The sequence below is a fragment of the Lepidochelys kempii genome, chromosome 8 (assembly GCF_965140285.1).
Source record: "Lepidochelys kempii isolate rLepKem1 chromosome 8, rLepKem1.hap1, whole genome shotgun sequence".
Taxonomy (NCBI): domain Eukaryota; kingdom Metazoa; phylum Chordata; order Testudines; family Cheloniidae; genus Lepidochelys; species Lepidochelys kempii.
The window spans coordinates 55659302-55672356 of NC_136387.1; the positions used below are offsets into that span (position 1 = coordinate 55659302).

General features: G+C 39.4%; 1 protein-coding gene across 2 annotated transcripts in view; it reads right to left on the reverse strand.

The window, feature by feature from the left end:
- Nucleotides 1–8569: 8569 nt before the first annotated feature.
- EDEM3 (ER degradation enhancing alpha-mannosidase like protein 3) overlaps nt 8570–13055 on the reverse strand; it is a 46700-nt gene continuing 42214 nt past the window's right edge. For both annotated transcript variants that reach the window (XM_073356663.2, XM_073356666.2), the window contains one exon: nt 8570–12448. In XM_073356663.2, the coding sequence (XP_073212764.1) occupies nt 12042–12448 (407 nt within the window). In that variant the 3' untranslated portion in view covers nt 8570–12041. The remainder of the gene's footprint in view (nt 12449–13055) is intronic.

The window sequence follows — 13055 nt, forward strand, 5'->3', positions numbered from 1 at the left end:
ATTAAATCAGGCCCATGTAATTGTTGTAAACTCCCTTCCCAATAGGGTGGTGGAATAGGTGAGGTGTTGCTGGCTAGTTGGGAGCTGTGGGGAGTTACAGGCTTGTATACCATCGTGTTTCCTTTGTGGCACCGCCATCCCCAGTAGCATGAAGTCTTTCTCTGGAGCAGGGTGGGGTTGGGGCACAATCTTTACCATAGCATGTATGGATCAGCAGCCAAAATGCGCTGCGGAGAGGAAAGGGGAAGGATTAATTTTCCTCCAACCCTTGTGTAACCCATCTGCACAAAGCTTGTTTAACGTAGGCTTTGTGCAGGGGAGAGGATTTGAGCCTTTGTGCCTAGACTGACTCTCAAATCATCCAGCTGAATCCTTGAGAATGCGCCCCTTGTTTCTTTACAGGATGTTTGGTTTGTTAAACTCCCATGCAAGACTGAACAGACTGTTGAGAATTTGGAACTGATTATTAGAAAAATGCCTTCAATGCAGAATCAAACTAGTGCCACGAATTCCACGTGGCTATGCATTCATGGCTGTTCACTGGCAGTGAAAGCCATCATGTTGTCCTAAGTCTTGTGTAATAATCTCAAAGTTGCAGGTGTTTCAGCCAAGCTTTGGGCAATTGGTTACTGATATGCAAACAACTGTAAGTCTCCTTCAGCACCATTTTGTACCTGTAGTAGAACTAACTGTTTTAAGCTGCACTCTTATACTATCTTCCTAGTATTAGTATTCTAAAATTAAAAAATCACGTCTCCTTTCAGAGGAGAAGTCTGGCTAGTGTTCAAAACAGAGCATGGGGAATTGGGAGGTCTGCTTCCCATTCCCACCACAACATGCTGCATGATATGTGGCCCTAACTCATCTCTGCCAGTATACCCATCTGTTAAATAGGTACTTAAAACTTACAGATCTCAACAGCCTGACTCTTCTAACGACCTGAGATCCAGCAAGCTGCTGGGCACCTTCAACGTGCAATGAAGAAAATGCACGTTGAGGGCCCCTAGCACATTCCGTGAGCTGGCCATACACTGCGTGCTAATGAAGAATTATTTTTTTAGATGGCATTTTATAAGGAATTTTAGAATTAGTCTTTATTTTTGGATTTAAATGTGTGAAAGTTTAGTGCAAGCTAAAGGGTATATTCTAGATCAAATACAGAAAATTATCCCAAAGTAATCTAAACATCTGACTTAAAATGATAAAAGCATAAACTGTTGGAATTGTGGCGGCCACTCTGTTAAAAGAACTAAGAGATGTGAGAGAGACCCTTCTACCAAAACCAACATGCCTGTAAATAGAGCCACTTCATATTTATGAAATACTGGTTTCTATCAATATTGTACACAGATCGTACAGCCCTGAGTTGGGCGAGAAGTCCCACTAAAGTCACTCATGCTCTGCAGGGAATACGGGCTGCAGGACTGGGCCTTTGTAAGTTATCACCCAAATTATGTGCTCAGTATCAAAAGTAATTTGTTTTGTGAAATCAAAAAATGCTCACTGTTCTGTGACTGGCCCCTAATGTTTTCTTTCTCTCTTCTTGTTCTTGTCCAAGTGAGATTTTTGCATTTTTATTATTAAACAATAAAAATAAAGGACCTGAAAATAACTTCCATGGCCATTACTCCCAGTTCACCTACAGAGCCTTGGCAATGAGGACTCCACTGCATTTCACTTGGTAATGAAATGAATGGGTTGGTTTGTGCGGAACACCTGCCCTCTACTGGAGGAAATATCAAATCTGCTGCAGTCGCTGTTGCTTTCACTAGACTAGAGCAGTGGTTCCCAAACTAGGGTTCATGAAATGTTACAGGGGGTTCTTGAAAAAAAATTCCCTTATGGCAGACAGAGCTGTCCCTAGGGATCCTGGGCAGCACAGGGCCAGCAACCGGAGCCCCTGGACTTCCAAGCGCTAAGCAGATCAAAGCAAGCATATCTATCACACTGGGGAGATTTAAATGTCAAGACTCTTTGTAATAAATGGAAAGGGAGGTGGATTTTTTTGCTGTTTTTAAAATTATTATGAAGAACACATTTAAGCTTTGTTGTAATGTGCGTGGTTTGCCAGGACTGCTCAAGACCTGAATGTTCGTGTAGGAGGAACTCTTTGAGTTGGCTTCTTAAAAAACTTGATGCTGTTTCACATCTTAAGGCTCATATGTTTCATCAAGGAGTATGTCTTATAACAGACTTATTCAAAGTGATACAAGCTACGAAAGTGAGATCTTGGAAGAGTGTTGCTCTTTTCATAATGTAATAAAAATACTGTAATGATAAATAATAATAGTGTGTCATAAAAACACATTTCCAAGATCACTGCTTTTATAATTTATACTCAGGTAAAGGAGAAAATCCCTGGAAATATTCATTTTTAGGAGGGGGTTCACGAGACTTGACATTTTAGTGAAAGGGGTTCACAGGTTGTTATGGTTTAGGAACCACTGCACTAAAAGGATTGATTTATTGGGTAAAGCCCCGCATGGTTCTGATATGGCTGTTCAGTACCTCTGGTTGAGGTCTTGCTGTGGCAATGGGTTTTCGCAAAATTAGCCCGTTGTATCTAGTTACACAGAAGAATGACTAGTTTAAAAAGTTACTGTCTCTTTATGCAGTGTTAATATTTATACAATGGGCAATAATTACTCACTTCATGATACAGTTCTGTGGTGACCTAGAATCCTATTTTTGACGTCTCCGACTCAAGGAATATTTCCAACACACCTCTGAACAACATACTAATCCACAGAGACCTCCCTACCAACACTACAAAAAGAAGGATTCTAGGTGGACTCCTCCTGAAGGTCGAGACAGCAGACTGGACTTCTACATAGAGTGCTTCTGCTGACGTGCACGGGCTGAAATTGTGGAAAAGCAGCATCACTTGCCCCCCAACCTCAGCCGTGCAGAACACAATGCCATCCACAGCCTCAGAAACAACTCTGACATCATAATCAAAAAGGCTGACAAAGGAGGTGCTGTTGTCATCATGAATAGGTCGGAATATGAACAACAGGCTGCTCAGCAGCTCTCCAACGTCACTTTCTACAAGCCATTACCCTCTGATCCCACTGAGAGTTACTAAAAGAAACTACAGCATTTGCTCAAGAAACTTCCTGAAAAAGCACAAGATCAAATCCGCACAGACACACCCCTGGAACCCCGACCTGGGATATTCTATCTACTACTGAAGATCCATAAACCTGGAAATCCTGGGCGCCCCATCATCTCAGGCATTGGCACCCTGACAGCAGGATTGTCTGGCTATGTAGACTCCCTCCTCAGGCCCTACGCTACCAGCACTCCCAGCTACCTTCGAGACACCACTGACTTCCTGAGGAAACGACAATCCTTCGGTGATCTTCCTGATAACACCATCCTGGCCACTATGGATGTAGAAGCCCTCTACACCAACATTCCACACAAAGATGGACTACAAGCCGTCAAGAACACTATCCCCGATAATGTCACGGCTAACCTGGTGGCTGAACTTTGTGACTTTGTCCTTACCCATAACTATTTTACATTTGGGGACAATGTATACCTTCAAATCAGCGGCACTGCTACGGGTACCCGCATGGCCCCACAGTATGCCAACATTTTTATGGCTGACTTAGAACAACGCTTCCTCAGTTCTCGTCCCCTAACGCCCCTACTCTACTTGTGCTATATTGATGACATCTTCATCATCTGGACCCATGGAAAAGAAGCCCTTGAGGAATTCCACCATGATTTCAACAATTTCCATCCCACCATCAACCTCAGCCTGGTGCAGTCCACACAAGAGATCCACTTCCTGGACACTACAGTACTAATAAACGATGGTCACATAAACACCACCCTATACCGGAAACCTACTGACCACTATTCCTACCTACATGCCTCCAGCTTTCACCCTGACCACACCACATGATCCATCGTCTACAGCCAAGCTCTGCGATACAACTGCATTTACTCCAACCCCTCAGAGACAAACACCTACAAGATCTCTATCAAGCATTCTTACAACTACGATACCCACCTGTGGAAGTGAAGAAACAGATTGATAGAGCCAGAAGAGTTCCCAAAAGTCACCTACTACAGGACAGGCCCAACAAAGAAAATAACAGAACGCCACTAGCGTCACCTTCAGCCCCCAACTAAAACCCCTCCAACGCATTATTAAGGATCTACAACCTATCCTGAAGGATGACCCAACACTCTCACAAATCTTGGGAGACAGGCCAGTCCTTGCCTACAGACAGCCCCCCAACCTGAAGCAAATACTCACCAGCAACCACATACCACACAACAGAACCACTAACCCAGGAACCTATCCTTGCAACAAAGCCCGTTGCCAACTATGCCCACATATCTATTCAGGGGACACCATCACAGGGCCTAATAACATCAGCCACACTATCAGAGGCTTGTTCACCTGCACATCTACCAATGTGATATATGCCATCATGTGCCAGCAATGCCCCTTTGCCATGTGGATTGGTCAAACTGGACAGTCTCTATGTAAAAGAATAAATGGACACAAATCAGATGTCAAGAATTATAACATTCATAAACCAGTCAGAGAACACTTCAGTCTCTCTGGTCACACGATTACAGACATGAAAGTTGGGATATTACAACAAAAATACTTCAAAACCATACTCTAGCGAGACTGTTGAATTGGAATTCATTTGCAAATTTGATACAATTAACTTAGGTTACCTTGCATAATGACTTAGTCACTCCCAGTCTCTATTCAAGCCTATTTCCCCTTGTTTTTTCCTACAAACCCCCCCCCACCCCCCGAGGTTCTTGTTAAACCCTGGATTTGTGCTGGAAATGGCCCACCTTGATTATCATACACATTGTAAGGAGAGTGATCACTTTAAATAAGCTATTACCAGCAGGAGGGTGGGGGGAGAGAAAACCTTTTGTAATGGTAAACACCCATTTTTTCATGCTTTGTGTGTATAAAAAGATCTTCTACACTTTCCACAGTATGCATCCAATGAAGTGAACTGTAGCTCACGAAAGCTTATGCTCAAATAAATTGGTTAGTCTCTAAGGTGCCACAAGTACTCCTTTTCTTTTTGCGAATACAGACTAACACGGCTGTTACTCTGAAACCTATCACTTCATGTAGATAAGGAACTTCTGGTTATTACCCAGCTTTTTTTTAAAAAAAGCAAACAAACAAAAACACCAATCAGTTAAGTTAGATTAAGATATTGTAGCTGATGAGACATAAAAGATGTTTTAGCTCAGGGGCTCTCAACCTCTCCAGACTATTGTACCCCTTTCAGGAGTCTGATTTGTGTTGTGCACTCCAAGTTTCACCTTACTTAAAAATGACTTTCTGACAAAATCCGATATAAAATACAGAAGTGTCACAGCACACTATCACTGAAATATTGCTTACTTTCTCATTTTTACCATATAATTATAAAAATTAGTTGGGGTGTAAATATTGTACTTACATTTCAGTGTATAGTATTTAGAGCAGTATAAAGTCATTGTCTATGAAATTTTAGTTTGTACTGGACTTGGCTAGTGCTTTTTATGTAGCCTGTTGTAAAACAAGGCAAATATCTAGATGGAAAACCTCTGCATACCTCCAGGGCTATGCATACCCCTGGTTCGGGAACCACTAAGAACATAAGAATGGCCCTACTGGGTCAGACCAAAGGTCCATCTAGCCCAGAATCCTGTCTTCTGACAGTGGCCAGTGCCAGGTGCCCCAGAGGGAATGAACAGAACAGGTAATCATCAAGTGATCCATCCCCATAGCTCATTCTGGCAATCAGAGGCTAGGGACACCATTTCTGCCATCCTGACTAATAGCCATTGATGGACCTATCCTCCATGAATTTATCTAGTTCTTTTTTGAACCCTGTTGTAGTCATGGGCTGCTTTTTAATTCTTTCAATTAAAATTCCATCACTTGAACTTAAAAGAAGTGGGGCTGGGTCATATGGAGCTGTACAGGGAATCAAATTAAAGAACTCGTTACAACAGAGTACATGGTTCACTTTGAGTATTGCCTACATATATAGAGTCACATTCCTGAAAGTTTTATTAGCAATCATCCTTGTGGAAGATCTAATTAAATAAAGACAAACAGCCACATAAAATATCAGATTCTGAAGTTATACCTAGAGAGTAATTGTGTGTGAAAGAAAGCTGTGTAGCAGCTGTGCATTTCAGCTGGGTGATTAGAGCTGGATAAAAAAAATTCAGTCAATAGTACAGTAGATGGAAAATGCATTTTGTGGGGGCTCTGAAACTCAAGTCAGATCAAATTTGACAGTTTGGGCCAAAAAAAAATTTTTGCAAAAGTCTAAGCTGTTTAGTTTGAACATTTGGAAACAACATTTCAATCCTTCACTTCACTTTTCGTTTTGAAAATTAGCTATATTTAAGCAAACATGAACACCCCCCAAAGAGAAACGAAAAACTTAATTTTGTTTCATTTCAGTTTTTTTCCATTTCTGGTGTGTTTTGATCTGAAATGAAATTTTCAGTTCTGAAACCATTTTTTTTTTCTTACCAAAACAAATTTTTTTAGAAGGGATCTTTTGGTTGGTCCCTAAACTGAAAAATTATTTGCTCACGTCTAGTGGCAATTGCTTTGGCTCAGTGGCTTGAGAACTGTCACTTAATCAGCCCCTTAAATTGTAACATGTCTTGATGCAGTGTTACATAACTATGGGTTTATGCCCATAAACTACAAATAAACAAGGGGACTTTTTAATTGAACAAAATCTACTAAGATAATAGCTCAGTGCACTCTTGACATACAAGCTATGTAGTTTAGGGCAGGTCTACACTGACAGCTGCACCAATGCAACGTTTTAAGTGAAGATGCTCCAATGCTGATGGGAGAGCTTCTCCCATCACTGTAGTTACTCCACCTGCACAAGAGGCAGTAGCTATGTTGACAGCACTGTGGGTTAGCTTGGTAGGGCTGTGGATTTTTCACACCTCTGCAGGATATAGTTATACCAATGTAAGTCACTAGGGTAAACCTGGCCTTAGTCTTTGTTGGTAATTCTTGTGGTTTGGTTGGGAGGTTGAGACTGTTAGGTCATCTTATCCTCAGGGAACATTGTGCATGAGAACACCCATCAACTTAATAACCTTCCTCTCTGATGTCAATAAAACAGAGGATGGAGAGCTATCCTGAAAGGGTTTGTTTCAGCAGTGTGTTGAGGGGTAGGCTTAAATCTTATAGGTGTGGATCTATGAACAGATGGAATGGCATGTCATAGCCTCTTGAGAAATCTTGTCACTGAACAGAGTGGAGTCTTAAACGGGAATCTGCAGTAGGCTGGACTATGTCAGTAGTAGGAGATGGAACAACAGTAGACCTAAGCTCAGTCTGGTTGCAGATGCCCCAGTAGAGAATCTTTCATTTTGCAGCATGGGTTTATCTAGAAGCATTACAGCTTCTTGGTAACTATTGTACTTCAACCCTGCCATGGCTTCAAAGAGCTGCAGGGATTTCAGGTCCAAGTGTAGAATGCTGCCTTTTTAAAAGTAAGTAGGCTAGAAATATGCTATGCATTAATAGCTTAAAAATAAGCCTTTCTACCTAGAAACTATTCTTGCTATGAGGAGCAGACTTGTGGGTCATAGTAGATTTGGAATACCCCATGCATCCAAGTCTTTGGCCTGTTTAATGACGATAAGGTACCATTCAATGAAGGATTGGAGTCACAGCAGCCAATCAATCAAACAGGCTGAGTTTTCTCTGAACAGCTGCCAGTTTCAAGCATAATGCTGTAGATAGGTAGGTTAAGGATTTCAAAATCTTTCAGGGCTAGTTAAGAGGAGAGATAGTAGCTGAGGTGGTCACTGCATCCTGCGAGGAGGAGGAATGGGTTCCTACTCTCTTGAGGATTCAGTCTTCAGAAAGAAGTGCAGGGCCTATTACCACAGTTAACAGCCAGAATGGACTATTATGAGCATTTGATCTTACTGTCTGTATAATACAGGCCATAGACTTTTACCTAGTATTTCGTACATCAAGACCATTGCCTGTGGTTGACCTAAAGCTTACTTTCCAGAAAGACATCCAATCTTGACTGAGTCTTCATGTGATTGGAGACCCCACCTCATGTTGTTCCAATGTTTTAATTACCTGCATTGCTCAAATCAGGCTAGATGTGAGGCTATTTATCTTCTGTAGAACCTTGCAGGAGACCTGGGTTTGGGAGGTGGGGTGAGTCCCTGCTCTGTCTATGCCAACAAAGCACAAGGCCCTTTGCCAAGCATCTCCCTGGCACAAGCGAAGCGCTCTCCGTGTGTGTGCACACCACAGAAGGGTACCATGTGCAACATGATACCTTATTAGTCACACTAGTACTGAGTCCCTCTGGACTGAGACTAAAGCAGTTATTTAAACTCGAAGATGTACAGCTCAATGGCACTAAACAGCTAGAGGAGGTTGTGATTAGTTTCTCTGGCTGCCAGAAGGAAGTGAGTGATGGGCCATGACTCCTTGTATATCCTTTGATACTGTGAGGGATGATGTGTAAAGCTTTCCAGAAGGCCAAGATGTGGATCATGCAGGCAATTCTTAAAGGAGTTTGACCAGAATATTTACATATTTTATTAAATCTTTACAATCAGCAATTATAATCCAGTACTCAATTATATACAAGGATTATATACATTTTAGCCCAGACTTTTACATCACAGTACACAGTTGCTCTTAGAAATATTGTATACACTTATCACCAGACAGTAAAACCCAACAGTAGTATTACAGCACCTGTTATTAGATATTTCATAAGTTACATCATAAGAAAATATATGGATGTAAATTGGGCTGGTAAAAAATCCTATAAAATCCAAACATACAATATTTCATTCACAGAATGTTTTTTTTTATGTTCTGACTGAAGCCTTTGCATAAGGTGTCCTGTTAACATTCACTACAATCTTGCCACACACTGTTTCACTGACTAAAGCTAAGCCTTCAGCTAAAACCACGGTAGGAGGAGAAACAATGCTCAGTTTATTTTAAAACTTCATTATGAAACAGTAAGTGTAAATAGAGAATATTCCTTTAACATCAAAGGAGATATTAAATTGGCGACTTTGAATTACATTAGGGAATAAGAATTCTAAACTCTTCAGTGTTCTAGTTAACCAAATAACACAATCAGAGCAGGGAAATATACACATGATATTGACTTAGTGATGCAAGAGGAATATTCTCTAAGCACAATAGAAGTTTTTAAAAATTTGCAAAGTACACTCTACTCCTCTCCAATCACACATTCCTTTTGCTTTTTAAAATGGCATTAACATGTTACAGAAACTTTTATTGTATTTTTAGAGTGATATGAAGAGGTTAAAACTAAAGTCTATTTCCATCTTTATTAGGAAAAAGACAGTGAAAAAACCTGAATAAAATTGTCCCCTAATTTATCCTTTTTTCCCCAAAAGGTCTACTTTACCTGAATCAGTTCTGTAAACCATGGCCATCATAATCGCTTAAAAAAGGTAAAGTTAAAGTTAAACTAATCTCAAAAAAAGGGACAACATTTATCTGAGGTAGACCACCACAAAATAGATGCTTCAAAAATTATATCAAGGGATTCTCTTAACAATCCCTCACTTCAGAGGATGGAATGTGCCTGTGTCAGAACTGTTGTGTCGGTGCTTACACTTAATGTAAGGTTAGTCAGTCATAAATGATTACCTTGTGGTGACAGGGAGAATTAGAGCATCAACTTCTAATAACGTTTCTAAAGACAAATTTTAGCATTAACAACTAAATCACTTTCTGCAGGAAGGAACTGAAAACTTTAGCTGTCATATTAAAAATTTAATTTGACAAACCTTTTGCTAATGTAATGACCAGAAAACCACTTTACATACAATCCTTAAAAATACCTAAACGAAGGTACTTCCATGGTGAGATCAAAGAATATAACCACAGAACCTGTGCAGCTTTTATTAGTGTAGCCTACATCCAGTAGAGTTAGAATAAAAACCCTCATTAGTGGCACCAGATTCTGACATTTGGAAATATCTAACTCCTTTTTAGAGTTAAGATTTCTGAACTACACCACTGTATGGTGCAACTGGTCACTTGCAGCCATATCATCTGTTGCCCAGAAAAACACACACTGGATTCTGTGGCCATACCAGGCATGCCTCAATTGCATGAGCTGGGCACCCGTTACAAAGGACACTTCAAAGATTTTGAGGAATAATCTCATCCTTTAAAATCAATCCCTCAGTCTAAAATGATGAAGTATTTAGCTTCAGCGCTGTACCAATATATTAAGCCCAAACCTCCATAGTTATTTGTGCAAAGAAATTAAAACTACATTTTAAAAGGACACTTATTCACTAGTTCCCTACTGCTTCACTATCTCAAAGTTAACTACATCTCTATTCAGTTAAATTGTCATTCAATTTCTGTGTAGTATTATGATTGACTAACATGCTCTCAAAGGTACTTTTGCATTTTGATACTCTTGAGAGCAAGTGTCACTGTCAGATTACATGTATACAACATTTGTCTGGGACTTGAAACCGTATATAAATATACACAAGTACAATACAGTATGGCTGTACTGATTGACATTTGCATATTCGGCACATTTTAATCTCACCAGTAAAATGAAAGGTGCACTTCAGACAGGGATACATCTGTCTGCCATTATAAAGATTATATATAAATATAAAAACTTTCAGTTTTAGTCTGGTGCGTGATATAGGCAGTGTTAAGTCTCTCTTTGAAAAGGAAAAAACAGATTAATTAAATACTGAATTGAACCATAATTAACTAAAACCCGTGTCTATATATCAACTTAAACTAGATTTTTGGCAGTTTTAATTTGGACACAGTTAAGCTAACTGCTTCTTGTTTGCTTAAACAGATTTGTGGTTTAATTAGAGGATACTTCCAAAAACATGATAAATTAGGAACCAGGCTTACCTGTATTAAAAAAAAAAAAAAAAAAAGAACCCAGATGCCACGAAGTATATCAATTATTCTTTGACTTCACATCACTAAATTTTGAATTATGGACCCAACAGCTAAAGGTAAACAGTTGTACTTCACTATTGATACTGGCTTTCTTGCCCAAAATGTTACAAATTTAAGGCTGACAGATATAGATCTTGTAGAGAAAACAGAAATTGTCATAAATACTCAACAGATGAGAATTTCAATTTTCAGAGAATAATAATGCTAAATTCTGTATATTAGGGTAGTTTTAAGCTTGATAGCTTTAAGCATGGAAGGCCAAAAAGGAAAAATTGTATTAAAACATGTTTTGCCCAATTTACCTTAATTCAAGTAACAATCTTCATAATCACTGTGAACCTTTATGTACTACTCCTCTAGTTAGCAAAGCTTTCTTAATTTTCCTAAGAGAGCTTCCTAATACAGCACATTACCTTTGGTTTATACAGCCTCTAGTTGAAATAAGAGCAGAAGAGGAAAAATCCAGGTTATCTTGGACATTCTACAAAACAGATGGAAGGAGTGATGAGCAACACTGCTATATCTTAATAAGATATAAATGTCAGGACAAATTGAGCTGTTTCTAGCTGTGTTTTAAAGACATTACAGCTGGAAATGTCTCACAGTTGCACCTATTTCTCTCCATAAAGGCCTTTATCAGTGAAACTGAACCTTCAACTAGAATAGCCTCTGACTATTGCCTTCAAGTGCCATAACCAGCCAACAAGTGGTGTATTAATCCCATTACATTCAACTTCTACCTTTCCAGAGGCCAAGGCAATCTGCTCTCCAGAAGCCTGGAATGCAGAAATCTGATTAATTCCCTGAATGAAACCTTCTGTATTACAGCACCATGCAACAGAGCCATACAAACAGTTCAATTGCACATTCCCATTTCAAAACAGGAAAAATTAAAACCATATAAATTATAACACATGCTGGGTTTCTTTTATCCAGGTGAAACCTGGTTGCTCATCACAATACTGAACAATTTCTAATTCTTAGATATTAGGTCCTCACTTTTACCCAACAAATTCACCATTTTGTTTATCCACAAATAAGTTATTAGAAGTCATAGTTCATCCTTTTCCATCATTTCAAATGCTTCTATATCTTCATTCCAATCTGCTAATATGGATTCCATAGGCTGTACTCTATTATCCCAATTAACATTGGAGCTGGAATCTCTCTCAGTCTGAGATTGTTCCTGAGGCTTGTTATCTAATTCTGTACTTTCTGTCTCTTGAACAATAGCCTCATGGATTTCTGTGATACAGGACTCCTGGTTTGAAATGGAAATGCTATCACTGTCTGCATCAACAGGAGATAATGAATCGAGGTGAGTAACATCAGAACTTTCTTCTCCTTCAGGCTCTTGACTGACCAAGCTGAGGTCCTCAGATGCTGAAGTCGTTTCTGGTCTCCGCTTATGTGAATCATTTTCAGATGACTTCTGGTCCATGTTTTCCATTTCCAGATCTTTATTTAAAAAAAGAAAAAAGAATTTTGTAAGTACTTTCAAAAGGCAATTGAAATACACTAGGAAATGAACACTTACATTTTATTTTCAATTGTCTCCCTTGATCTTATTCCAGACCTCATGTAGGTTCAGATTTTTATTAGTATGGAGAATCTTAGTCCCTCGAGTGCTGTGTATTAAGCCTTTTGCAAATACTGTTTTTTAACTGTGAAGTTAATTTATCATTTGCTCATAAGTTTAGTCAATTCACGGTACTAGCATCTGTAGTGGTTCTTCAGGCTTACCTAGCAATGCTCTTATGTCACTGTTTTCTGCCTCTTAATCATGAGTGTACAGTTCAGCCCACCATGGCTCATGTATTACAAAATTGGACTTTAGTGCAGCCCAAAGATCCATGAAAGGTAGTGTGTACAGCCACAAGGTCTTCATTTGATAAACTGGCAAAGCTATGATCTATTCTTTTAAATTTAAATTCAGACATACTAATACATAAATCTGCATCCTACCTTGGCTCCCCATTACATTAATGTTGGAAGGTTCTTCTGGTTCAGTTACATAAATGTTCAAAACTAAAGAAAACTGACACTGCTAAATAAAGGAAACTGT